The sequence below is a fragment of the Acinonyx jubatus genome, chromosome D4 (assembly GCF_027475565.1).
Source record: "Acinonyx jubatus isolate Ajub_Pintada_27869175 chromosome D4, VMU_Ajub_asm_v1.0, whole genome shotgun sequence".
Lineage (NCBI taxonomy): Eukaryota > Metazoa > Chordata > Mammalia > Carnivora > Felidae > Acinonyx > Acinonyx jubatus.
In genome coordinates this window covers 81,721,154-81,748,830 of record NC_069391.1, presented here as the reverse complement: position 1 = coordinate 81,748,830, position 27,677 = coordinate 81,721,154, and the positions used below count along the sequence as shown (strand labels likewise).

The 27,677-nt window shown below is 46.7% G+C and overlaps 1 protein-coding gene and 1 long non-coding RNA gene across 6 annotated transcripts in view; both read left to right on the top strand.

Annotated features, from left to right (window-relative positions):
• The window catches only part of PIP5K1B (phosphatidylinositol-4-phosphate 5-kinase type 1 beta), a 311,282-nt gene that overhangs the window by 144,600 nt on the left and 139,005 nt on the right, over positions 1-27,677 (top strand). For all 5 annotated transcript variants that reach the window (XM_053205297.1, XM_027041084.2, XM_053205298.1 and 2 more), the window contains one exon: positions 27,015-27,145. In XM_053205297.1, coding sequence (XP_053061272.1) covers positions 27,015-27,145 — 131 coding nt within the window. The remainder of the gene's footprint in view (positions 1-27,014; positions 27,146-27,677) is intronic.
• On the top strand, positions 10,848-17,298 carry LOC128312242 (uncharacterized). The gene is made up of 2 exons (XR_008291269.1): positions 10,848-12,464; positions 13,337-17,298. It is a non-coding gene; the product is annotated as an uncharacterized LOC128312242 (long non-coding RNA).

Sequence of the window (27,677 nt, the reverse complement as noted above, 5' to 3'; positions counted from 1 at the left end):
CAGGATCCACATAAGAGTGAACACATATGGTATTTGTCTTTCTCTGTATGGCTTATTTCACTTAGCATCACACTCTCCAGTTCCATCCACGTTGCTACAAAGGGCCATATTTCATTCTTTGTCATTGCCACGTAGTACTCCATTGTGTATATAAACCACAATTTCTTTATCCATTCATCAGTTGATGGACATTTAGGCTCTTTCCATCATTTGGCTATTGTTGAGAGTGCTGCTGTAAACATTGGGGTCCAAGTGCCCCTATGCATCAGTACTCCTGTATCCCTTGGGTAAATTCCCAGCAGTGCTATTGCTGGGTCATAGGGTAGATCTATTTTTAATTTTTTGAGGAACCTCCACACTGTTTTCCAGAGTGGCTGCACCAATTTGCATTCCCACCAACAGTGCAAGAGGGTTCCCGTTTCTCCACATCCTCGCCAGCATCTATAGTCTCCTGATTTGTTCGTTTTGGCCACTCTGACTGGCGTGAGGTGATATCTGAGTGTGGTTTTGATTTGTATTTCCCTGATGAGGAGCGACGTTGAGCATCTTTTCATGTGCCTGTTGGCCATCTGGATGTCTTCTTTAGAGAAGTGTCTATTTGTGTTTTCTGCCCATTTCTTCACTGGATTATTTGTTTCTCGGGTGTGGAGTTTGGTGAGGTCTTTATAGATTTTGGATACGAGCCCTTTGTCTGATAGGTCATTTGCAAATATCTTTTCCCATTCCGTCGGTTGCCTTTCAGTTTTGTTGATAGTTTCCTTTGCAGTGCAGAAGCTTTTTATCTTCATGAGGTCCCAGTAGTTCATTTTTGCTTTTAATTCCCTTGCCTTTGGAGATGTGTCAAGTAAGAAATTGCTGCGGCTGAGGTCAGAGAGGTTTTCTCCTGCTTTATCCTCTAGGGTTTCATTTGCCTTCTAAGAAAACATACTCAGTCTTCATAGGTTCATAGGGATTAAGACCTGAACCTATTTGGAGACCTTTGTTCTGTCTACCACAATGTAACAGTGTCCTCCTCTGAGTACGTAGGGCCCTTTGTCATCCCTTTATCCCCTTCTTTAAGTCTGTCCGAGACTCTCAACAGACACTGCTTGAGCACCTGAGGCATGGAGACTGTCTCCCATCTGTATTTCCTTCCGCCCCTCTCTTTCCCCTCACACTTCTATTTAACCAGAGTAAGAAACACACTTCCAGGACCTAAATCTCCCTGTAATAAAGTTACATAGGTAAGAGATCGTTTACCAGGTGTAAGCATGAAACAGGGCTTCCGATGCTACCATGTGATTGAAAAGCAAGAATGGCTGACGTTCCTACCGTAACGTGAAGCAGTCGGTCTTTGGACACAGTTTTTAAAATCAGATTTTGAGCTCACTGCTAAAGATAGTCTCCTTCATTTCCTGTATTATTTTGCGTCTTCCACAGTACCACGTGCATGTTATTTCTTTGGTGTTTACAGAAGCAGGTCCCATTTATGAAGCATGTCTGGAAGGAGGAAATGATGGATGGAAAATCTCTACATGGGATATAGAGTCCAGTGATCTCTGGATTGGGATCAAGGGCTAGAAATATGTTGGTGACTTCACGTGTACCATGGGACTGGTATTTTCCAGCATCCAGTTTGGATAGACTTGAATGGATCTTTTTAATATCTCTTTGAAAAGGGAACATTAGCTGTCCTCAGAGATTTAACGTTGGGCATAAAATAGGAATAAGATCATCACGTCTGATGACAGGATTAATCCTTTTTCTTGAAAGCAGAGTGGAGACCGTGTGCGCGTTTGCCGTTGCTGACGAAACGGGTATAGTCACCATCACTCAAGGTGGAAATAGCAGAAATGATTAATTTAGAACAGAGAAGGATTGTGGGGTGGGTGGAAGTGACATTTGTCTGCATTATATTCTTAGAAACTTAGACTGGTAGAGTTGGAAGTGCGTCTGAAAAAAACTGTTCATTAACATATAAGAAAATAGATGTCCAAATACTCCAGTCGGTGGCCAAGAGCGTGCTGCGTGCAACGCGCAGAGTTGGAGCTCTGGCGGCCAGTATCTGGACCCTTCTCGGTGTGCTGTACTCTTTTGCAGTACCCTTGACAAATTCGTGGGGTGACCAGGCCAAGCCATGAGCCCCAGAGATGCCCTTCGTGTCGATTTCTCCTTGGGCGTTTCTTACACGCACATGGCCGAAACGTTCCCTATGCAGTTTGCCCTTGAGAACTAGAGTGTTGCCTGCTGTATGCACAGTAGCCCCTGCGTTCGTGTGTACGTGTGCATGCATACGTGGAAGGCAGAGAGGGTGGGCAGGCTTATTTGTACACACATGATGCCAGCCGCATTTTTAAGGACCAGGATCAGGACAAAGGCTAACAGAGTACTTTCCTGTCCCGCTTCTCCATCGTTGTTTTTTTCACCTTTTTAATGCTTATTTATTTGTTTTTGAGAGAGAGAGAGAACCTGTAGCAGGCTATAGGCTCTAAGCTGTCAGCACAGAGCCCGATGCGGAGCTCAAACCCACAAACCATGAGATCGTGACTTGAGCTGACGTTGGACGCTCAACCGGCTGAGCCACCCAGGCGTCCCTTGTTTTTTCCTTTTTTAATCATTTCATTACTAGCATTTTGCGCTTGGCTTGATGAAGCAAAATATGAGTTAAAACAACTGTGAAGTTTTGGGGCGCTTGGGTGGCTCAGTCAGTTGGGCATCTGACTTCAGCTCAGGTCATGATCTTGCACTCTGTGAGTTCGAGCCCTGCATCAGGCTCTGCGCTGACTGCTCAGAGCCTGGAGCCTGTTTCAGATTCTGTGTCTCCCTCTCTCTCTGCCCTTGCCCCCCCCCCCCACACTCTGTCTCTGTCTCTCTCAAAAATAAACATTTAAAAAAATTTTTTTAAACAACTGTGAAGTTTGAAGACCCCGTTCTTGATAAATAGAAGGCATTCCATTGTCGTGAATGACATACGCAGACAACAGACAACATAAAGTGACGTGTGTTCACCGCAAATAAAAGGGTGATTTATGCTGGTGGATAGTGTGAGGGTTTTGTACTTAGATGAAGCTGTGGTTTTCAGTTGGGGCTCTTTGCCCCGCCCCTTCCCTCGGGGGGCGTTTGGCAACGTGTGGACACATTCTTGACTGTCCGTTTGGAGGAAGTGATGCTTACTGGCATCTAGGGAGTAGAGGCCAGTGCACAGGACAGCCCTCCACATACACAACAAAGGGTTATCCAGTCTCAAATGTCCGTGGTGCCAAGGTTGAGAAACCCTGGCCTAAAGGAATCTATGGCTTATCTGATGCTTGGCTTTAGAAGGCTATGTCGGGAGTTGATGAACTTAGAAAGAGCTTGGCTTGTGGAGTAAACATACCAGGAGAGTGCCTGGCCCCAGGAAATTTCTGTAGGGCATCACTTTGCCCACCCGTTGCCAAAATGCCACTTGCGCGTTCTCTCGGGCTTCTGTCCTCGGCGACAGAAATTAAAAATCATCTTCCGTCTCCTCTTGACATCTGTGGATACTGTGGTTGAGAACTTAGATGTACTGTTTCGGTTTGGGGTCATGATACAGTTTCCATAACCAAGCACAGAATTCCAGAAGATGATTAGGAATGTGAAGACGGAGGAACGCCTTACCCTCGTCCATTCTTTATCATGACAGCCCAGTCAGGGAACCCGAGGGCAGGTGAGGAAGTGGACCACGGTGTGGTCAAATCGTGGCAGAGACCATTACAACAGCAAATAATTGAGGAAAAAAAAAAAAAAAGGCAGGGGTTGGGGGAGAAACGGGAAAGGGAGAAATGACTAGGAGGCTGCTAGAGCCCTGCCCGGGTGCTGTGTTCTACTCACAGACGGAGGGTAAGAAGAATGATTTGTATTTCCTTGTTCCTTTTGGAATCTTTGAAAGAAAATTTCCATACTGTATGGGGTTTTTCCCCCTTGCCCGGTGGTTAAATTCCAAACAAATTAAATCATGGGATGGAGACACAGGTATTTCCAATAATGCTCCTGTTGGAGGGTTGGCTGAGGGCAGGTGGTTTCCCTCCCAGGAAAATAACACCCCTTCGCCCCGGGAGCCTGGGAGGATGACAAGCCGCGGCCCTGGGGCACCAGAACCACCTGCACGTTTGGGTTGTGGCGGTCGGTGATAGAGACTGGACCCGCTTTCGCTCACCTCCCTTCACAGTGAGACATGAACCCCTCTTGGGAAAGGCTATCCTTTGACCCGGCCAGACTGGAGAAGTTTTCCCCAGGTCATGTCCTGTATCTGGTATGTCTGTTTCACAAGCCAAGCTGTTTCTAATCAACCTTCCAGTAACAGCCTAAGGCCAAGGCCTATCAGATACTGGTTCTGGGAGGGAGGTGAAATGCTGGTGCCCAGGGACAGGACCCATCAGAGTGGCCTAAAAGAGCAGAGAGTAGAGGTGTGGCTCAGAAGACAGAGACAAGGTTGAGAATCAGTCAGGCCTTTTGCACAGAGACCCAAGGAACAAGGAAGAGAGAACAATACAGAAATTTCTAGACAGACAACTGCTTGCTTATGTGCGTCCTGAAATTTGGCTGCTGCAGGGCCTAAAGAAGGGTACCTCCCACAGCAGGCCTGATGCCTCCATAGGCTCATAGATTCTTAATGTCAGGATGGCCTTCATTTCTCCAGTAGCATCTGCTTAGTCGTTCGGCCAGTACCGAATTGAGTGCTGAGCGCAGCAGACATTTAGTTGGTTCTTGTTCCTTTAGTTGGTAGTGAAGGTCATTCGCGAGTGCAGAGTCAGGGGTCTGGCAGCAGAATCCACCATGGTTTCCTCCGTTACTAGGAAAGGGCGAAGGAAACACCCCTCCAATGGGCTATGGGTCAGGCGCTTTCACTTGTGCTGTCCCAGCAGGTCACTTATCAGCCGGGGCCACCAGGGATCCATTTTGGGTGGTGCCGTTAGAAGACTCGTTGGTTGGGGGTCAAGTCCAGAGGTTGAAAAGAAACTGGCTAAGCACAGTCTCATCCTCTGACGGTCCAGAAAGGGGTCACAGTCTGGTGGTGAGCTCCGGTGGGAAGAATCCTGAACGAGGGGTTCATCAGCGGGCAGCTTTGACCCCTGTCCTTTTGACCTTAGGCGCCATCAAAACCATTGTAACAGTGCTCTCGGAGTTCAAGAGAAAAGGCAGAAACAAACAGCCCGTGGCCGCTCCCCAGCTGGCACTTCCGGAAATTGCACATGCGCGAAGCCAAGGTTGCTTCCCCTGGTTTCCCTCGTGAGAAATGACTTCCCTGTTCCCCTTTCTCAGTTCGGTCTTAACTTGAAAGACTTGTCATCTGAAGTAGATGAAATGCGCTGCCTTTGTGCTCTGTTGTTTACTGAAGCAGCTGTACCTGAAAACAAAACAAAACAAAACCCAGAGAGATAATGTTGGAATAAATTAGGTTAAAATTTACAGAGCAAGTGACTTCTGCTTGGTGACCATATACACTGGAAAATAAATTCGGTTTGGCCTAGACATTTTTACATGTGATCTTGGCCATCGTCTACTCAAATGCCTTCGTTTGTAGGGGAGGAAACTGACCCAGCGATACCACGTAGCTTTCTCAGAGTCTCACAGCCCCCCACCCCTCGGCATCGGGAGGGGCCCCAGGCTCCGGTTTTTCTGCCTCTTTCCTGATATCAGAGGTCTGTCCATGTTAATACGGACATGTTGTATGGACCTGTCTGTCCATGTTAATACGCAAATTAATACGGTGGGCCTTAGGAAGTCAGGGCAAGAGTCGTTGTCCGTGAATGTTTTTTCTTCTCTTCTTCTACCACTGGTCAAAAAGCTGGTCAGTGGCGAAGCCGAGAGATCCAATTAAGTGTCTTTTCACTTGTGTCTGGGGCCGTCCCCCCGTCTGCACCCCCAGCGTCCAGCACCAGTGGCAGGAGGAGGGAGGGAGCCTGGGACAGTGAGATGGTGGAATGCTGCCACAGTAGGAATCTGGAAGAAGCTTCTCTGTGAGCCAGAGCTGTGGTGAAGCATGTGAAGCAGGCAGGGCCCCCAGTAGAGCTTCTCAGGACTGCAGGGGGAGATCCTGGCCCCTGCCGCCCATCACTTCATCTTGGTGACCTGCAGCCCCCTGGCCAGGGACTCTTTTTTTTTTTCTTTTTTTTAATGTTTATTTATTTTTGAGAGAGAGAGAGAGAATAGAAGAAGCCAGAATCCCTAGCAGGCTCTGTGCTGTCAGTGCAGAGCCCGACACGGGACTCGATCTCACGAACCACGGGGTCATGCCTGGAGCCAAAACCCAGACTCGGACACTTAACCAACTGAGCCACTCAGGCAGCCCCTGGCTGGGGACTGTTGTATCTATCTCCCTTTGCAGCTGGATGTCCGGCTAGGTTTTGAGAGCGCTTCCGTTCTCCAAGGAGCTTTGAGACCTAAGGAGCTTTCCTGGCAGAAGGGCTGATCCAGGAAAATCACAGTGATCTGGACGTCAACTATGGAGACGTACAGAAGGCAAGGGAGTCACAGCCATCAGATGTGGAATGGGGGAGCTGCGGGCAGATGGCAGAGTCCCCAGCACCTAACATGGCTGGGGTTTTTGTTGTTTTTCTTTTATTTTCTTTATATTTTTTAACATTTACTTATTTTTGAGAGACGCATAGCGTGAGCGGGGGAGGAGCAGAGAGAGAGAGAGAGACAGAATCCAAAGCGGGATCCAGGCTACGAGCTGTCAGCGCAGAGCCTGACACGGGGCTCGAACCCACAAACCGTGAGATCATGACCTGAGCCATAATTGGACACTTAACCGACTGGCCCCCCAGGTGCCCCTTGTTGTTGTTTTTTATTTATTTTTTTTTTAATTTTTTTTTCAACGTTTATTTATTTTTGGGACAGAGAGAGACAGAGCATGAACGGGGGAGGGGCAGAGAGAGAGGGAGACACAGAATCGGAAACAGGCTCCAGGCTCTGAGCCATCAGCCCAGAGCCTGACGCGGGGCTCGAACTCACGGACCGCGAGATCGTGACCCGGCTGAAGTCGGACGCTCAACCGACTGCGCCATCCAGGCGCCCCTGTTGTTGTTTTTTAAATAGGGTTCTAAGATAGGGGATTTTAGAAACTACATCTCATGGTAGTTCTGAGAGAGTGTGCAGAGACAAAATCACATCTTGAATACAGTGTACTCCTAGATCTTGAAACGTCGAGTTTACGTGGACAAAGAATGCTTAATCCAAACCTGGAAGTGAGCTTAGTATTTAAAATGATTCCCTAATGTCAGTGCTGTAGCATGATTATAGAGATTCTTGCAAAATACATACCTAGCTTCTGATATATCAGTCTGTACACTTTTAGTGTATGGGGTGTATAATCTTTCTGAACTTCAGTTTATTTTTCTGTAAAATGGAGGTAATAGATTTACGGCAAAAAAGTTACGTTAACTTGACCTGGCACATAACTTACAACAGTTACTGCAAAACTTAGGGCAATATTATATAAATATATCTCACCAAAGAAATCCTTATATTCGAGGCTTTCTATCCTAAAAAACAATCTTTTGTGGGGGGCCTGGGTGACTCAATCGGTTGAGCATCTGACTCTTGATTTTGGCTCAGGTCACGATCTCATGATTCATGAGATCGAGCCCCACATCAGGCTTTGCACTGTGCAGGGCTTGCTTGGGAGTCTCCCTTGCTCGTACGTTCTCTCTCTCTCAAATAAAGATTTAAAAGAAAAACAATCTTTTGGTATGAAGCAAACACCTACATTCCAAATTTATAACCCCTTCAGATAAATACTGAGCATTTCAGATCTTTTTGTTTATACCTCTCTTGACATTGTTTTTCTATGGCTTTCCAGAAACATAGGCAGAGCTACTGAGCAGGCAGTAATAATACAATAAATAATTACTATTATCATTTCCCATAATTTTTTTAATGTTTATTTATTTTTGAGAGAGAGATAGAGCATGAGAGGGGGAGGGGCAGAGAGACAGGGAGATGCAGAATCCGAAGCAGGTTCCAGGCTCCGAGCTGTCAGTACAGAGCCCAACGCGGGGCTCGAACCCACGAACCGTGAGATCACGACCTGAGCCGAAGTTGGTCGCTCAACTGACTGAGCCACCGAGGCGCCCCTCATTTCCCATAATTTAATTGTGAATGGAGAGATAGCTTCACTTTGCATTCATTCAGAAAAGACAGCCTGATCGTAGACATTTAAAGAGAGGCCATTTTTTAAAATCCCTTTATCAACATCCCTCACCCCTGGGTCCTCTACCTGCTCGGTGTAGCCTCTAGGAAGTATTGAGGGCCTGCACAGAGAAAAGTGGTTCAAGACTGGAAAACATCACATCACTAGCAAATGAAGCTTTTCGTTGTCACCCTGTAAAAAAACAGTGTAGTTCTGGTTTGTTTCCTGTATGATTCTGTCACATTTAGCAATCAAATCCATCCCCTTTCTTCTTTTAAATCTTCGGTCCCTATAGAGGGTGTATGTTCTGTATAGAAGATGGGATCATCTGTTGTAGGATATATATGAGCTATGTATCCTTAGAAAATTCCCTCTGGCCCACTCAGACAGTTCATCCTGAAAATTAAACCAAGAAGGAAAATCAAAGTGAGAGAAATTTGAAAGGAAAAGCAAAGCTAGTTTTCTTTCTTCTTAGGCCTGCTTCTTTATCGTTGATTGTTGTCCCCATTTTACTTGTCTTTCTTTACAGAGCAAAAAACTTAGTTATTAAGAAAGTTAAGGGGCACCTGGGTGGCTCAGTCGGTTGAGCGGCCGACTTCGGCTCAGGTCATGATCTCGCGGTCTGTGAGTTCGAGCCCCGCATCGGGCTCTGTGCTGACAACTCAGAGCCTGGAGCCTGTTTCGGATTCTGTGTCTCCCTCTCTCTCTGACCCTCCCCTGTTTGTGCTCTGTCTCTCTCTGTCTCAAAAATAAATAAATGTTTAAAAAAAAATTAAAAAAAAAAAGTTAAGTGACGCATACAAATCTAGGCACAAACGGGAAAAAAATGAATCCAGGGATCCCCGCCCCAGGAAGAAGTTTCATTTCTGGCTTTGTTCTCCTTGTTTGGGTAAATGGGTAGCCAGCAAGCCCTCCTGTTTCCTGAAGTCCAAGAATATATGTCTTGAATTAATTAACTACCGAGGAGTAACCAGCGGACCCACTGACTCTATGAGAGCGCCGGGCACTGGGCTATTTCTCTTCCTGAGCTGCGTACATACGTCTCTTGAATACTGAAGAGGTCGCTTGGTGGAACGAAGGGGAAAGGTTGGAGGAGGTGTCTTGGCATTGGTAATAAAAGAACAAAATCTTATTTGCTGCAGGGGTTTGCAGAGGTATAGTAAGTTGCCCCCAAGGTCTTTGCCTCCTTGAAGGAGTTGTAACTCTCCTAATCCCTGAAATGGTAACAGCAGTTCTGTATGTGTGTCTGTTTGTCTCTTCGTCCATCCATCCTTCTCATGCAGCAAGAGCTTTGGCGGGGGCAGGAGACCTGGCGCGGGGCTAAGGGTTAGTGTCCTCTGAGTAGGTGGGGATGATGTAAGGCCAGCAAGGATGGTGGGGAGAGTGCGGTTGCTGAAGACTTGGGCAGGGAGGGCTTGGTTGCTTGTCTGGTCGCTGTCTTATGTAAAGCCAGGAGATGAGCCTAGATGCTCATTTTTTCCCGAAAGATCCCAAAATGCCGACATCACACTGAAACCTTTCCACTTTGGCCCCACCTGGACTGCCCTTCAAACCAGTGCCCGTGTTTCCATGTGCCTTACCTGGCAGAGTGCTGTGAAAATGTCTCCTGGGGACTCTCTAGGGATGAGGCGTGGCTCTGACCCACCTCCACGCCTCTGGGCAAACCACGCATCCGGTCGATGGAGAACACAAATAAAAAGGATCGAACCTGGCTTGGTTATGGCCTGGAAACAGACCCACACCGCCGAGTTCGTACCGTGGTAGTTAGACTTGCCATAGAATTGAGCTGGGCCTGTGCTAAACCATCTGGCTCAGCTGGCATCTCTATTTCTGTGTCCGGTCCTGATGTCGGATGTGATGGTCGCGAACACAGACTGGGGGTTAGCCGATCTGCCTTCCAGGGCCAGCTTCGTCACCTCCTCACTTTGTGGCCTTGAGTAAGCTTCTCTGTCTTTCTGAGCCGGTGTCATTGTAAATAAACCACGAGCAACAGTTTTACCTTCCTCGTAGTGTTGTGGGGATCACGTACACCAAGGAGAAAATGCCTCCCGTGTACTTAGTACAGCACGCAGATCTCAGTAAGCACCCGGGAAGGGCCAGGAGCCAACAGAATGGTGACGTGGTCTTCGTATGCTGCATTACCTCCCCCATCCGGAAGGAAGGAAAGAAGCAGAGGTGTGGCAGGAAAGGCACCATCATGTGAGATAGTTCCATCTCCACATACCTGATCACTTCTCAGCACAGAGAAGGCCACCTGCAAGGCCCCTTCTAACGATACAGCGTAAGACTCTAAAAGGACAGGTAGCATCTTGACAGTTCCTCTGTATCTCTGCCCGGGTATGTTTCTCTGCCTCTCCCTCCCCCCAGGCTGCTGTTACGTGTTCCCCCAAAAGAGCCCCCTGTCCCGGTGAGCCAATTACAGAGCACTATATCGCTATTTGCAAAAAAAAACAAAAAAAACAAAAAACGAATAGAAGTATAAATTCTCCTAAGATACTACTTTGTCTTTTTTTTTTTTTAACGTTTTTATTTATTTTTGAGACAGGGAGGGACAAACACAGAGCATGAGCAGGGGAGGGGCAGAAAGAGAGGGAGACACAGAATCTGAAGCAAGCTTCAGGCGCTGAGCTGTCAGCACAGAGCCCGACGCGGGGCTCGAACTCATGAATCTGCGAGATCTTGACCTGAGCCGAAGTCGGACGCCTCGCTCAGCCACCCAGGTGCCCCAAGAAATGAAAATTACTCATTTAGAGGCAGATAATAGAGTGAAGATGCAAAAAGGGTCTCCCTAGTCGGTGATCAGGAAAATGGGCACTAAACCAGCAAGATGAGCAGAAATGAGCAGTATCAGTGGTAGCTCTGTTGGTGAGGGTTTGATGATAAGCACATTCTTCTGCTCTGTTGGTGAGAATATAAACTGATGAAATCTCGGTTGGAAAGCTTTCTGGCAGCACCCCACCAAAAGTATAAATGTGCATGTCTTTCCATCGAGCGGTTCTTCTAAGACTCTATGCTGCAGAAATAAGAAAGAAATGGGCGTGAATATACAAAGAGTATTCATTGCAGCATTATTTGCTCTTAGAAAGAGAGAACAAGAATCCTAATTGCTTTCAAAGGAAAACGGTTCAAACAGTTGTGTTACACGGGAACCACCAAACTCTCTAAAACCATTAGAGACAGTGAGATTCTGGGGAAGCCTGGGTGGCTCAGTCGGTTAAGCGTCCGATTTTAGCTCAGGTCGTGATCTCACAGTTCGTGGGTTCAAGCCCCGTGTCAGGCTGTGTGCTGTCAGTGCAGAGCCCGCTCCAGATTCTCTGTCTCCTTCTCTCTGTCCCTCCCCCACTGTCTTGGGTGTCCACTCTCTGTCTCTCAAAATTAAAAATAAAACATTGGGGCGCCTGGGTGGCTCAGTCGGTTAAGCGTCCGACTTCAGCTCAGGTCACGATCTCGCGGTCCGCGAGTTCGAGCCCCGCGTCGGGCTCTGGGCTGACGGCTCAGAGCCTGGAGCCTGCTTCCGATTCTGTGTCTCCCTCTCTCTCTGCCCCTCCCCCGTTCATGCTGTGTCTCTCTCTGTCTCAAAAATAAATAAAACGTTAAAAAAATTAAAAATAAAACATTAAAAAATTGAAAAGAATCTGGGGCGCCTGGGTGGCTCCGTCGGTAAAGCCTCTGACTTCTGTTCGGGTCATGATCTCACAGTTCACGAGTTCGAGCCCGCGTCGGGCTCTGTGCGGACACCTCGGGGCCTGGAGCCTGCTTCGGATTCTGTTTCCCTCTCTCTCTGCCCCTTCCCCACTCATGCTGTGTGTGTCTCTCTCTCAAAAGTAAATAAACTTTAAAAAAAGTTTTTAAAAAATCTGTGCAGACAGACATGGAAGGATATTGTATGAAAACAGCCAACTGCGGTAGATCACGGATAGTAAGATCCATTTTTATTCTTTAACACACACACACACACACACACACACACACACGCATGTATTTTCATTGTGTAGAGAAAAAAGTCTAGGACACACACAAAAGAAGTAATGATAGTTAACCCCGAGGAGCAAGATCGAGAAGGGCACATTCATGTTTTACTTTCTATTTTTTTGAGAAATGCATTAAAGCTATTTATTACCAAGCTATAGATGACAGGTGGTAGGCAGGGAGCGGCGGGGGGAGCCGAGTGGTCCTTTGGGCTCCTTCCCTCTGTCCTCCTGGGCCTGGGCTCTGAGCACCTCCAGCAGGTGCTCCCTGGCTGAGGCCACCTTTGACTACATGTAGAGAAGCCGCCCATGGACTTAACATTTCCCTTGAGGAGGAGTTCATAGCTGTGCAAACTCCTGCCGTGGGACCCTGGCAGAGCCATCCCAGTGACCTGAGCCAGGTATTTGGCCACAGTGGCCACTTGTCCTCAGGGTTGCGGGCTCCCTGCTTTACTTTCTATAGTTAAGAGTTACTTGACTTGTACTCAGTGAGCCTAAGTTAGTTTTTTTTTTTTTAATTAATCATTGCTCTCTGTGTAGACTTTTCTCTTTCAAAAAAAAATTTTTTTTTAATCTTTATTTATTTTTGAGAGAGAGACAGCATGTGAGCAGGGGAGGAGCAGAGAGAGAGGGAGACACAGAATCCGAAGCAGGCTCCAGGCTCCGAGCTGTCAGCACAGAGCCCGATGCAGGGCTTGAACCCATGAACCGTGGGATCATGACCTGAGCCGAAGTCAGATGCTCAACTGACTTAGCCACCCAGGTGCCCCTAGACATTTATTTCTCTTTCAGTCTGAGATGTTTTTGAGCCTGCATCACTGTTCGGGTAAAGAACATTCGCACCTCATTTCACAGGTTACAAGCCCTCGGAATACGGGTTCAGTTACGTATAAAAGCAAGAACAGAATGACCATGGCTCACACAAAGTGGAAGTTTATTTGTCTCACGTATAACAGTTCAGGGGTAACTTACTTCCTCTGCAGAGTCATCAGGGACCCGAGTTTCCAACTTGTTTTGCTGTCGTTCTCATTGTGCGGCTTCCAGATACGATCAAGGAGGGGCTGCTTCATCTCTAGTCATCTCCTCTGAAGAGGACACTCTCCCTGTTAACACTGTGACCTGGGAGGGGTGCCTGGGTGGCTCAGTCGGTTGAGCGTCCGACTTCAGCTCAGGTCATGATCTTGCAGTTGACGAGTTCAAGCCCCGCGTTGGGCTCTGTGCTGACAGCTCGGAGCCTGGAGCCTGCTTCGGATTCTGTGTCTCCCTCTCTCTCTGCCTCTCCCCTGCTCACGCTCTGTCTCTCTCTCTCTCTCAAAAATAAACATTAAAAAAAAAACAAAAAAAAGTGTGACCTGCGAGCTGGCCACATCATTTCCTCTCACTAGTCGGAAATTAGTCACCTGACTACACCTAGTTGCAAGAGAAACCAGGCAAAATACCCAATTAAAGTTTCTCTTACTGTATAATAGGGTCTCTTGACATTGGCACTCTTGACATCAGGAGCTGGGTAAGTCTTTGTCGAGGGGGCTGTGCTGTGTGGTGTAGGGTGTTAGCGGCATCCCTGGCCTGCCCAGTTGATGTCAGTGGCACCTCCTAAGTATGACAACCAAAACTGTCTCCAGACACTGCCAGGTGTCCCTTGGAGGATGAAATCAGCCCTCATTGAGAACAACTGCTAAATAAGAGGGACAGATAGATAATGCAGACAGTTAGCAACATCTGTCATTAGTATTGTGTTGTTCCTCCCCAAACAGTGCTTAGCGCCAGCGAAATAATTTCCCTTTAAAGTCAACAATTCCTAGGGCGCCTGGGCGGCTCCGTTGGTTGAACATCCGACTTTCGATTTTTGACTCAAATTACGTTCTCACGGTCCGTGGGTTCAAGTCCTATGTTGGGCTTCCCGCTGGCAGCGTGGAGCCTGCTTGGGATTCTCTCTCTTCCTCTCTCTTTGCCCCTCCTCCACACACTCTTTCCTTTCTCTCTCTCTCTCTCTCTCTCTCTCTCTCTCTCTCTCTCAAAATAAATAAATAAACTTGAAAAAAAAATCAACAACTCCCTTACAGGAAATATAATACTATAAGACTAGGTGAAACTTGATTTTGGTTGATTCTCAGGAGGTGAAAAATTAATCCTTTTTTGTTTTTATTTTTTGAATCTAAATTTGTAGTTTTTATCAAATAATATTTCTATTTATTTTTATTTGAATATACAGACTTTGTTCCCTGGTGTGTCCAGTGTTAAGGATATTATACCGTGCCACGTTTATGATGCATGTCTCAGCATACACTAATATTTTGAAAGGATTACTCTGGCAACATTCATAATGCCGTCCTATCCTAAATCAAAAATCTCATCTGCAGTTGATGGCATATCTCTTTTAAGGGCAATTAAGTGCGTATAATTTACCACTGCTGAATACCTTAAGAGTACAGTATTTTTCTATTCGTGAGAAGTGTTTGCTTAATATGCTATTCCATTCCAATGAGAGAATATTTCACTGCCAGGAATATAAATAAGATAGAGATCATCGGAAAGAAATCATGAAACACCTTTTCTTTGTTCTGCCTTTTCTCGCATGTTTAGAGAATCAAATCTTCCTTCAGATAAGTGGATACACAGGGATTTTTGTTAAAAGGCTGCTTAGTAATAAGAGAAAGTTAAATATAAAGCAAATCTGTCTGGGGCTTCTTCCAAGGTCGCTTAGTGCCCAGTATGTCAAAACGACCTTGTTATGAGCCAGTTTCACGACCTAGAAGGTCTGTACAGGCACAGCGGAGGATATAATTATTCTTACTCAGTATCTCCAGCATTCTTCTTTTTGAAAATGTAGATGGCTGCAGAAATTTTATCAGAAAAGTAGTTGCCAGCCATGAAAGTAACAGAATACCCCAAAAGTCATTTATGAAGCCACACTTACTGGGATAAGGGAACCAACGGGTCTGGCTGTTGTATGAACAGGGACTGGGTGGGGAGAATGGTGTTAGAAGCGGGCCTAGGAGCGTAGGTGGGAAGCCAAATGGAGAATGGAGAAGGTCAACATTGAAGGCATGGAGACCCACCTAGGTTTGTGGAGAGGCACTCGGATCTCTAGTGTGGCCAGGACAGCAAGCTGTCCCCCCCGAACTTGCGGTGCCTCTTCCATAGCCAGACTTCCTCGTATCTTGGTGAGGCCGTGTGATTGATCCTTGCTGATGGACTGTAAGTGGGTCTTTACCTGGAGGGTCTGGACGGTGAATGGATGACAATACATTCAGATCGGTAATTCGAAGAGCATTTAGGGAAGGCACTGTTGGCAAAAGTGTGGGGGAAGAGTACAAGGAGACTACAAGGGACAGCATGGTATCTCGAGGCCAGAACTTACCTCGTTGTCTGCCTTAGGCCTGAGTGGTTAGAGAAGGGTACAGTTTCTAGAACCCTAAATAGGAGTTCTCTGGGGAGGCTCACAAGAAAGGAACTATAACTTTCAGGACATAGCAGTCTAAGTCCAACCTCCCATTCCCTCCCCACACCCCACCATAGGAAGGAAAGAAGGGAGTAAACATCATTTACAAACATCCCATATTCTTCTGTGGATGTGTCCCATTGGCCAAATCCAACTGGAAGACAAGGCTGGGAAGCCCTCGAATGTAGCCGCACGGGGAGTGTGCCAGGACACAGAGTAGGGTGCGGAAGGATTGGGGAGCAGACCTGGGGTACGCAGTCTGCTCTGGGACTCGTGGCCACGGCGGTAGGAAGTGGGTGTTCCTTCACCATTCCTGATTCTCCAATCAGCCCGCTGGGTTTGTAGGACATTGAGACCCTAGGGGATGTCAGAGCCACAGTGATACAGGACACCGCCCAGCAGGGGAAAGCGGAACACCGATCAGGGACACCCACAGTGGATTCTTCCTGATTAAGAAATAAAGTTGTGTTGCAGTAAGACACTAAATTTCAGGGATGCGTTTTTTACAGACGTTAGCGATGGGGGATTTTTAAATTATTATTAGCATAGTTAGAATGAACAGGAATTAGATTGTGGAAAGTCCTGCAAGCCCATCAAGAAATTTAGATGCATTTCTATAAGTAGTCCAGAAAAAACAAAACAGTGAAGGTTTTTAATGCTGGGAGGTGGGTAGTGTTCGCTGTTGTTGTTATAAAGCCTCAGAAGGATGAATCCGACAGTCAGGTGGTGGGTCTAATGGGACACAGTGAGCAATCAGTTGATGCACCCATGACCAAAACCCGTGTTGTCAGCAGGACCCGTGGTTCAGTTGAGGCCAGGAGAAGCTGAAGGGATGGTGGGCTTTTAATCACAGTCCAAGGTCAGATGCCAGCCCGCCATGAAGAACTTGAGGAGGGAGGTTGTCTAAGACCCGTTTAGTGATCACCCCACTCAGTTAAAGAGCTTGGCTGGTCCACTTTGAGATGCGGAGACTAGAAAAGGAATTTGGAAAGAGTTGTGGTTGTGAGTAACTGTCAAAACGCAGAGTGTCAGGTGAGGATCTGCCCATCATCTGTAGCCCAGGGCAGGGGGCTTTGGTGAGACCACTGAAGAGTATCGTATGTGTTCCCTGGAGCCTGGGGGATATGATTGACTGTAGTACTTCCTGGGAAATTAGAAGAACGCGAGAATCGTGGGGTCAGCTCTGATGGTGGCCAAGCAAAGAGAAGGCCCTTAGGGAGTGTACGAGGAGTTTCAGGATAAATGATATGTAACCAGTTGAGGGCACTGAGCCGGTGATAAAGCTGATGTGTGGTCATCTCTGAGCCTGGTCGAGTGAGGACCTGGGGGACCTATCAGCCAGAGGAGGTGTGCTCTCCCCGCTAAAGGTGAGGACATAAGCACCATGGGAGGAGGTAACTGCAGATCCTAGGCGAGCACGCCACAGAGAAAGAGAGAGAGATACCTAGCAAGCCTTTTAAGTACCTGGGATGTCCTCCAACTCTTCAAGCAAGACCTTCCTGCCCCCTCCAACAATCAGTCAGAAAAGAGAAGCCCCCCATGGGGCGCCCGGGTGCCTCAATCGGTTGAACGTCCGGCTCCGGCTCAGGTCATGATCTCGCGGTCTGTGGGTTCGAGCCCACATCGGGCTCTGTGCTGACAGCTCGGAGCCTAGAGCCTGCTTCCGATGCTTTGTCTCCCTCTCTCTCTGCCCCTCCCCAACTTGAGCCCTGTCTCCTTCCCAAAAATGAATAAATGTTAAAAAAAAAAATTTTTTTTAAAGAAAAGAGAAGCCCCCAGAACCCTTCCCACCACTGGCAGCCAGCTTGTGCCAGACCAGCTGGGGGAAGAGAGATGGCTACAGAAAGTATATTTAAGGTTTTTATTACTAAGTGGACTAGACCAAATACTGACATGAGACCTTTTTTGGTTATCTGACGAACAGAGGGACCTTTGCTTCTGGTAAGTGCCAGAAGGGTCATAGATCTAACCTTGGGCAGGGGAAGATGTAACCCTAGAATAAATTTAGAGAAACCATGGGAGACAAAAACAAGGTTGGTAATGATTATGTTTCCTAAGAGTGTAGCAGTTATGTGGGGTTCTAGCATTAGGGCCTGGACTAAAAGAAAATGAAATTAAAAAATGAGAAATTCCAACGTACGTGTGTGTGTGTGTGTGTGTGTGTGTGTGTGTGTGTGTATATTTCAATTCATGCCTCAAAAGGTATTTGTAAACATGGTAGCAGTTCCTTGATTGAAAGACTTTTCTTTTCCCACATATAACAAAAAACTTAGAAAATTCACGAAGTACATGAGTTGGAAGTAGAAATCACCTATGATTCAACCACCCAGAGGTAATCCTACAGTTTGATATATAGTATTTCCTTCCTGTCCTTTTTTCCTTTGTGGATGTGTATATCTACAGTTGTGAGGTTATCTTTTTCAAACTTGATTATATGTAACTTGCATCCTGCCTTTTTAACGTAATATTTTTCTAAGTTAAAAGCGCATTTTATTTTTATTTTTTTAATATAATTTATTGTCACACTGACTTACATACGATACCCAGTGCTCATCCCAACAAGTGCCCTCCTCAATGCCCATCACCCACTTTCCCCTCTCCCTCACGCCCCCCCCCATCCACCCTGTTTGTTCTCTGTATTTAAGAGTCTTTTGTGTTTTGCCTCCCTCCCTCTCTGTTTGTAACTATTTTTTCCCTTTCCCTTTCCCTTCCCTCATGGTCTTCTGTTAAGTTTCTCAAGTTCCACATATGAGTGAAAATATGTGATATCTGTCCTTCTCTGACTGACTTAGGTCACTCAGCATAATACCTTCTGGTTCCATCCACATTGCTGTACATGGCCAGATATTATTCTTTCTCATTGCCAAGTAGTAATTCCTTTGTATATAAACCACATCTTATGTGTCCATTCATCAGTCGATGGACATTTAGACTCTTTCCATAATTTGGCTATTGTTGAAAGTGCTGCTGTAAACCTTGGGGTACAAGAGCCCCTATGCATCAGCACTCCTGTATCCCTTGGGTAAATTCCTAGTAGTGCTATTGCTGGGTCGTAGGGTAGTTCTGTTTTTAATTTTTTGAGGAACCTCCACACTGTTTTCCAGAGCAGCTGCCCCAGTTTGCATTCCCATCAGCAATGCAGGAGGGTTCCCATTTCTCCACATCTTCGCCAGCATGATAGTCTCCTGATTTGTTCATTTTAGCCACTCTGACCCTTGTGAGGTGGTATCTCGCTGTGGCTTTGATTTGTATTTCCCTGATGATGAGTCATGTTGAGCATCTGTTCATGTGTCTGGCCATCTGGATGTCTTCTTTGAAAAAGTGACTATTCATGTTTTCTGCCCATTTCTTCACTGGATCATTTGGTTTTCAGGTGTTGGGTTTGGTAAGGTCTTTATAGATTTTGGATACTAGCTCTTTATCTGATTTATCATTTTCAAATATCTTTTCCTATTCCGTCGGCTGCCTAAAAACACATTTTAAAAATATGGTTTAGGGACACCTGGGTGGTTCAGTTGGTTGAGTGTCTGACTCCTGATTTCTTTTCCAGTCATGATCTCACGGTTCATGGGGTCAAGCCCCATGTCGGGTTCTGTGCTGAAAGCATGGAGCCTGCTTGGGATTCTCTCTCTTCCTCTCTCTGCCCTTCCTTTGTGTGCGTGTGCACACGCTCTCTCTGTCTCTCTCAAATAAATAAACTTAATTTTGTCAAATATTCTAGATGCAGAGTTGGACTTATGAATCAAGGATAACGAGAGAAAAGATTAGAGAATTTAACCCATAGCTTTCGAGATCCCACCAAGTTGTATTCATATTACCAAATAAAAGGATCGCTTGGTTGAGACTCAGGTCACTTCTTTCTTCAAATTCTCTTCTCTGGTTTCTTGAAAGCCATGTTTTCTTACTTTCTTCCTACTCCTGCCATCACTCCTATGTCACTGCGAATGGTTCTCCTTTCTGTCTTCTCCCTAAATGTTTCACCAAGCTCCAGGTCCTTCTAGAATACTCCTCTGTCAACCCCCAATGCCATTTATATGTGGAAAACACTTATTCAAATTTTCAGCCCAAACCTCTCTTCTGAGCTCCTGACTTACATCTTAACATCTCTGACTGGGTGTCTCATTGGCATCTCAAATGGAACATTTGATCTTCCGCCCCAAAATATGTTCTCCTCAGTCTCCCCACCTCAGCCGAGCAAACTCCGTCCTCTCAGTTGCTCCAGAGAACCACCCGGATGTTTTAGGACTTTGCTCACCCTCATTACTAGCTCATGGCAAGTCTTAGCTCCTTCCAAAATATCTCTCCCATTCATCTCTCCTGTCCATCTTGTCTATCACCCTCCTTAAGCTGTCCACATCTCTTTGAGCCACTACAGCAGCCCCCTAACTCCTTTCCATCTACCCAGCAGCCAGAGCGATCCTTTTAAAATTAGAAAGCTGTTCCTTGTCAACACACACACACACACACACACACACACACACACACACACACAAAACCCTTATCATGGCCTGTAAGGCCCAGATCTGAGGCCAGGGTCTTTCCAGCCTCTAGTTCTCACACTTTCCATGGGGCCCACTGCTGTGTATTTGCCATGGTTTGCTTTTGGGTCCCTGAACTGCTGCCTGGAAATCTGTTCCCTTGACCTCCTAGTGGGACTCTCAGAGTTCCTTAAGGGCCAGGACCCTGGCCAGGCCACTTCTGTATCCCCATTTGTAGAAGAGCACCTGGCATGTGGGGGGCCCCCAGCCAGCCCTTGTCGACAGGACCTGCTGACTGGCCCTTCTTACCTTTCAAGTCTCTGCGTGTGTACCGTTCCTCAGGGATGCCTCTCCTAACTCCACCTTTCCAAATTGACCTCCACCCTGTTGGCCTCAGTGACATCACCCTCTTGTTTATATCCCTGACTGCTCTTGTCATTATGTGTGTGAGTCTTTGCCTAATGTCTGTCTCCCCCACCAGACCAGAAGCTCCCATGAGAGCAAGAACATTGTGCTTCTTTCCCCAGCACCGGTGCCTGGCTCACAGAAAGTTCTCAGATCTCTGTTAAATGAATGAACAGCATCTGACTGAATGGCATTCGAGGGAAGCTCTTCTCTTTACCTGGGGAAACCCCAGAGAAAATGCTAGAAATCAGCCCTGAACTGGAGTATGATCTGCAGAATCATGGCGCCCTCACAGTTGGCTATGTCCCAATCCCTACACTGTGTGCATTCGTTAGCTTACGTGGAAAAAGGACTTCCCAGATGGGATTTGGTTAAAGATCTTGAGATGGAAAGATCCTCCTGTACTCTCCTGGCAGGGCCTTATGACAAGGAGGCAGGAGGTTCAGAGTCCACGAAGGCAATGTGACAAGAGCTGAGGTCAGAGAGAGAAAGAGAGTTGAAGATGCTGCTGTCTCTGAAGACGAAGAGGCCCCAAGTCAATGACTGTGGGCGGCTTCGAGAGGCTCAGAAAGGCAAGGAAACGGATTCTCCCCTGAGCTTCCAGAAGGAACGCAACCCTACTAGCACCTTGATTTTAGGACTTGTGACCTATGGAACTGTATGATGATAAGTTTGTGTTGAGCACACTCATTTGTGGTAATTTGCTACAGCAGCAGTAGAAACCTAACACACAGAGGGACTGGAGCATTGGTTTGAACAAGTGGAAGATGAGAGTGCCCCCCTCTCCCGTTCAGAAGGCTTTAGGTTGCCCACCCATAAACCATCCCATTTCTGTACTCCTACAGCTCGTTTCATGCAATATTTCCTACTTTCTTTCCCTTTAATTCTACCACTGGGGCAAAGAAGCCTGTGCCTCTGTTCTTGAGTATAGGTTCAGAGATGAGGGGAACACGGACCTGGAGGTAGGGGTTCTCCCTGTCGGACAAGGATTCCCACCTCTCGCTGTGAAGAGGTGTCGCTGAGCTGTTTTTTCATGGCCCAGTCTAAGGCCCCTTGGCAGTGAACATCTCTAATTTAGAATTAGACTCTAGGGGCCTGGGTGGCTCAGTCGATTAAGCATCCGACTGCGGCTCGGGTCATGATTGTGAGGTTTGTGAGTTCGAGCCCCTTTTCAGACGGATTCTGTGTCTCCGTCTGTGTCTGCCCCTCCCTTGCTCGTACTCTACCTCTCAAAACAAACATTAAAAAAAATTTTAGAATTAGACTCTCTAGATCTCTGTGTGGTTTTGGAAAAACACATTCTGAAAAAAGAGAACACGTTGGACCCCTTCCTTGGGAAGAATGCGCCCGACCAGCAAATGTCATTTAGAGTTTTAGGGCTTCGTGGACCTGTAAGGTCAGCTTGCTCAAAGCATTGTGTGTGTGTGTGTGTGTGTCTGTGTCTGTTTGGGAGTGTGAGAATCTCTTTTTATATCGAGATGCAGGAGTCCATGGAGGTCAGGAAGGAGTAATACTGTAAGACAGGGTTCTCTGTCAAGCTAAAGGGTTTGGACTTAATCCTATAGTGAGGACACCAGGAACCCATTAGAGGGTTTTGCACAAGGTGGTGATATGATGAGATCTGTACTTTTGACAAAAATCACTCTGGCATCATCTATATTGGCTCTAATCCCGTAATTAGTTCATCGGAATACCTTGGAGGAGAAAGTGCCGTTGACATGAAATGTTTTCATACTTCCTTTTCAAGCCACTGATACCAGATGGCACGTTAAGTGATCCGGTTTCATAGACAATGTGCTGGAGGAAGCAGTCTCCTGTAACCAGTGTCACGTCAGTTAAATCTTAACTGTCGTCAGGATCATTGCTTCCCTGGTGGTGGGTTTCCATAGATGTTGTCAGATTGTTACTTACCACCATGATTATCTCATCGTGGGAGGACTTTCCGGCAGATCAGATCGTCTCCAGCAGAAAAATTCAGGCTCGTAAGATAGTGGAAGATGGTGGAGTGCTGAACCAGGCGCCTTCAGAGACCAGAGCATCATTCCTGGCTCTCCCACACCCTAGCCAAGGGACTTAGACCCGGTTAATTTCCCAGACCCACGCTATCTTTAGCTGTCAAATGGGCTTTATAAGCCCTCCCTACCTGCAAAACAGTCGTGAGGATCAAACATCAAAAGATAGCACTTTGAAAACTCAAACCTATCACACAAACCCAGAGCTGACGTTCGTTTTCCCCTTAGGATTCTCGTCAGCCCTGCGCAAGGGTGGGTTAGGAAAGAGGAGCTATGGAAGTGTCAGTGGTTTGCTTTCGCGGTCTTCTGTGGTTCTTTTTTCTGACTATGCAAAGCTTTAGCGGTTGTTCTAGTATCCAGGCAACGTGTTGCCTCCACTTAGCCCATGCAAAGTCCTGAATTAAAAATAGGCTCTGTTTCGCTGTGTTCCGAAATCTAGAGCTACATGTTCTAAAGGAGTCAAAGGTCCCTGGTGGAGCTCGAAGGGAAAATGGTCATGTCCTAGCGCTGTGAGAGCATCAGCCAAGTCCTACAGAGAAAACTGGAGAGGCTGAGTGTGTGTGGAGCCACGGACTTGTTACTGGGTCGCCGGTCTGTTGGCTGGAATCCCGAAGGACCGAAGAAGGGCTTATGGCGCGCAGTTTGCAGGGAAGGAATGTGCTGGTTGTCCAAGAGGAACCACTAGCCCTATACACGGGTTCTTTGTCACCATCATGGTTTACTAATCTGCTAACCAGAGACACTCCAGGTAGCATTTCAGTTTTACAGTTTTAAAGCACATCTTACGCATGGCCGTGTTAGAAAATACGACAGCACGGCCCATCCGCCTGCCATGACTGCTGCCCGCTGGGAGAACTTGAGGTGCTGGGTGGCGCCTTTACTGCTGGTGACTCAAGAAACCACATGCCCCAGTGAACACAGACATTCCTAGGAAGTGGGCAAGATGCTTTTTAATTCTCTACAAATGCATGGGTGCCAAAGCATCGGATGTTACGTGGAGGTGGGGAGAAGGAAACCTCAAGACTTCATCCCTCCCTTGGCAGCAAAATACCACATACACCCCCCCCCCCCCACCGTTGCTGGTGGTGACATTAACAAGTGACATTGACCCGTATTTATACTGGTTTACCAAGCGGTTTACAGCTTTTCTTAGGTTGACTCATGGTTGGGTGTGATTAGAAGCAAATAAAATATTTCAGCCCTGGCTTATTAAAAGGAATGGCTTCCACAGAACTCCTTCCTCTGCTGAGGTCAAACAGCTAGCTTAAGAGGGAACTTCAGACTTGCATCCCAGGCTTATTTTGGGAGTGGGGATGGGGGATGAAAAAACAGATGTGGAAGCATCGTGGGCTTTGCAGCCAGAGTGCCATATGCTAGCAATGGGAGTGGGACAAGTCACTTAACCTCGCTGCGCCTTAAATCCCCACCTGTAAAAAGGGCAAAATCAGGGATTTTGACCTGTTAGGTGACGGTGTAGTTGCTTATAACTTGGACTCCCCACGTGTGAGTTCCACTTGCACCTCGTCACTAGCTGTGTGAGGATAAAAGCACTCAGAAGAGTGCCTGCCACTCAGTGAATGCTCCGTATGTCTGCGCTACGATTACAACAGATTGTCATTACGATTATTATCCTTGTGCGTCAAGTACCAGGCGCGAAGTGTTGATCGAAAAAATACGAACTTTTGTTACCATTTCTGTTATGTCTCCCATCAGAGCACTTGAATTTTAAGGAGGCAGAAAGGAAGGTAATAGCATCACAAGTCTGTTTTTTGGTTTAACTAAACAGACGTCAACAGAGCCCTTTCCCGAATCTTATTCCTTTGAGGATTCAAAATTTACTCTCATGCCATCGGAGAAAGATTTGTCCAGTGTTCCTTAGAGCAAGAGCGAATTCTTGAGCCTCACCCCAGACCTTCAGAATCAGAAAGTCTGGAGATGCAACCCATCGGTCTGCTCTTGATTTTGGCTTGGGTTGGCCATGCCCGTTGACTGTTTTTTTAAGACTGTTTTTTTTTAGAGTAGTTGTAGGTTAACAGAAGCATTGAGAAGGTTCAGTGATTTCCCACATGCTCTCTGCCTCCCACTATCAACATCCTCCCCCACAGGGTTGGGTTTGTTACAATGGATGAACCTACCTTATCACCTGGAGTCCATAGTTTACATCATGGCTCGCTCGTTATGTGTGTTCTGTGGGCTTAGATACCTGTGTCACAGCATGTAGCCATCATTACAGTATCATAAAAGGTGTTTTCCCTGCCCCGAAAACCCTCTGTGTTCCCCCTGTCTTCTCCCAACCCCTGGCAACCGTTGCTGCTTTTCCTGTCTCTGCGGTTTTGCCTTCATCTCTTTTAAGTATCTCCGTGATTCTCATGCTTCCTAAAGTTTGAAAACACCAGGTATAGACTTCTGCTGCTTTGACCACCTTCTGTAGTTGGGGTTCGAGGAGGAGGGTGGTTAAGAAACCATTGGTTATACTCCCTCATCTGTATGACAGGTGTCCCCGGCCCCAGAAGGACTAGAGGACTGAATTAAGCAGAAATACCGAGAGTTCCGGGTAGCAGTCAGGGGTGGGGAGGGACGAGCGCTTTGAGAGCACAGGACTCTGTTGATAGTTCTGGAACAGAACACGTCGGGGTGTCGGGTCCTCTGGAAAGTGCTGATGTCATATCTTGGGCCATACTGCTCTGAGTGATGGACAGAAATGCCTTTTGAATTTGTGTGTGAGGTTAAAGTGAAGAAAATCCATTTCAGTCTTCCAAAGTCAGAGCTGTTGGTACAAAAGGTCACTGATGCCAGTTGGTGGCATTGCAGAACTCGGGGAGCGAGAATGAAAATAGCAAACTTTTTTGTTTTTGAAGCCTAGTTGCCCTGGGGGCTTGAGTCCCAGTCTTTCGCCGTCTTGCTGCCCTGGAATCTTGAAGAGGCATGTGGAAGAAGAAAAACACCGAGCCACTCTCTGCCTCCTCTAGGAAGGAGGGCAGGGAGTTGTGCTCAGACTAGGGGGGATATCATATTTGCAGTGGGGTGAACAAGCCACCAAATGATGACTCCGTGGGGAAGGGTTCGTAGAGTTGTAGAGTGGAAGTGACTGAGCAGTTCGGATCGATCCTGGCCTCTGGTTTGATCCTTGATCCTCAGATTTCCTGAATCGTGGAGATAATCCCTTCTTAAAGGCTTCAAAACTGGCTGTATGCATACAGCTCGCAGACACTTTAAACCTATTTGGATGCCGTTCTGTGATCACAAGCAAAGGACATACAGAACCAAGCTAGGTCGTATATCCTTTCCACCCCACCCCCAACACTGGTGTCCTCTAGCCAAAGTGCCGTGATCCACAGTCACCTGAGGTTGAACCCCAGACAAACCACTGCAGGCACAGGGCTAGGTCCCCAGTAATCACTTGGTGACTTCACCTGAAATGGCCACACTTGCACAAACATTGAGAAGCATGCCTTCTGGGGCGCCTGGCTGGCTGGCTGTTAAGTGCCCAACTTCAGCTCAGGTCGTGATCTCGCGGTCCATGAGTTCGAGCCCCGCATTGGGCTCGGTGCTGACAGCTCAGAGCCTGGAGCCTGCTTCGGATTCTGTGTCTCCCTCTCATTCTGCCCCTCTCCCTCTCTCTCCCAAAAATAAACAAACATTTACAAGATTAAAAAAAAAAGAGCATGCCTTCTAATTTTCCTAAATTGAGTTACTTTGCTATTTCTCCTATTTTATTGGCTAAAATGACACACACACACACACACACACACACGTATGTGTATGTATGTGTACACATATATGTATATACATTATTCCCCAATAATGCATATACATTATTCCTACACAGGTCAGTGTAGGAAATTGTGATTGTGGATTCATGGCAAAACTAGTAAGCAATTTCCAAATTAAATTTTATCCGAAGACTCAAATTACTTTTTGCTGTCTCATTTCTCGTGAAGGTAAAATACTCCTCTTGAGGGGGCCACCTGCGTGGCTCAGTGGGTTGAGCATCCAACTCTTGGTTTTGGCTTAGACCATGATCCCAGGGTCAAGGGATCAAGCCCCGCATCCAGCTCTATGCTGAGCCTAGAGCCTGCTTGGGATTCTCTGTATCTTCCTCTGCCCCCTCTCCCCCACTTGCGTGCATGCGCACGCTCTCTCACGCGCTCTCTCTCTCTCTCAAACTAGATAAGCAAATACACTTCCTGATCCATAGGTGTGTTATAGAACTTCAGATTTTTAAAAAATGTGACTATACCATTTCTTTTTTGGTACAAATTAGAATACCATGTGTTGAAAGCATCGTACCAAATTTCTAAGCTCTTACTAACAGAAAGGTGGAGATTTGGGACTGTAATTTGACCTTAGAAATATTTGTAGGAAATACTACCACAAGAATAATTTCATATCAAGAAGGGTCCTTAATAGGCTCACCGTCAAAAGAAGGAACCTGTCCTGTTTCCAAACCCAGCTTCCACACAGTTGAGGAACAAGAAAGAAAATCTAACCCCCTTTTCCTGTTTCTGCTGCTTGTGACCTTGAACAAGGCCCTGACTATTGAGGCTGACCCTGAGACCCTTGTTTTCTTTGCAGACTGCATCATCTGCTATCAAAGGTGCTATTCAGCTGGGGATAGGATACACCGTGGGTAATCTCACTTCCAAGCCGGATAGAGATGTTCTCATGCAGGACTTTTACGTGGTGGAAAGTGTGTTCCTACCCAGGTAAGAACATTTCTGTTTGTGAGGATTTCCATGCTAAAGAACCTTCCTGGTGACCTCTCCACATTGAAGACTTTCCTACCAGTGAATGGGTACATGCACGCGTTGGGTCTTTAACAGGCCCAGAAGCAGCACCAAGGATTGTCACTTTCCCTTGTGCCACGTAGGTTGCGTTTATTTTTATAGGGAGACGGTAAGTAGGTTCTATGTAATGATGGTAACGCCTGGAAGATTGTATGAAGATTTGAGATTCGATGGGAAGGAGTGCAGTACTCAGAGTAATGTCTGCGTTGCGTTAGAAAAAGAGGGCATCCGCTCTGGAAAACAGTGTGGAGGTTCCTCAAAAAATTAAAAATAGATCTACCCTATGACCCAGCAAAGTGCTGCTAGGAATTGACCCAAGGGATACAGGAGGGCTGATGCATAGGGGCACTTGTACCCCAATGTTTACAGCAGCACTCTCAACAATAGCCAAATGATGGAAAGAGCCTAAATGTCCATCAACTGATGAATGGATAAAGAAATTGTGGTTTAT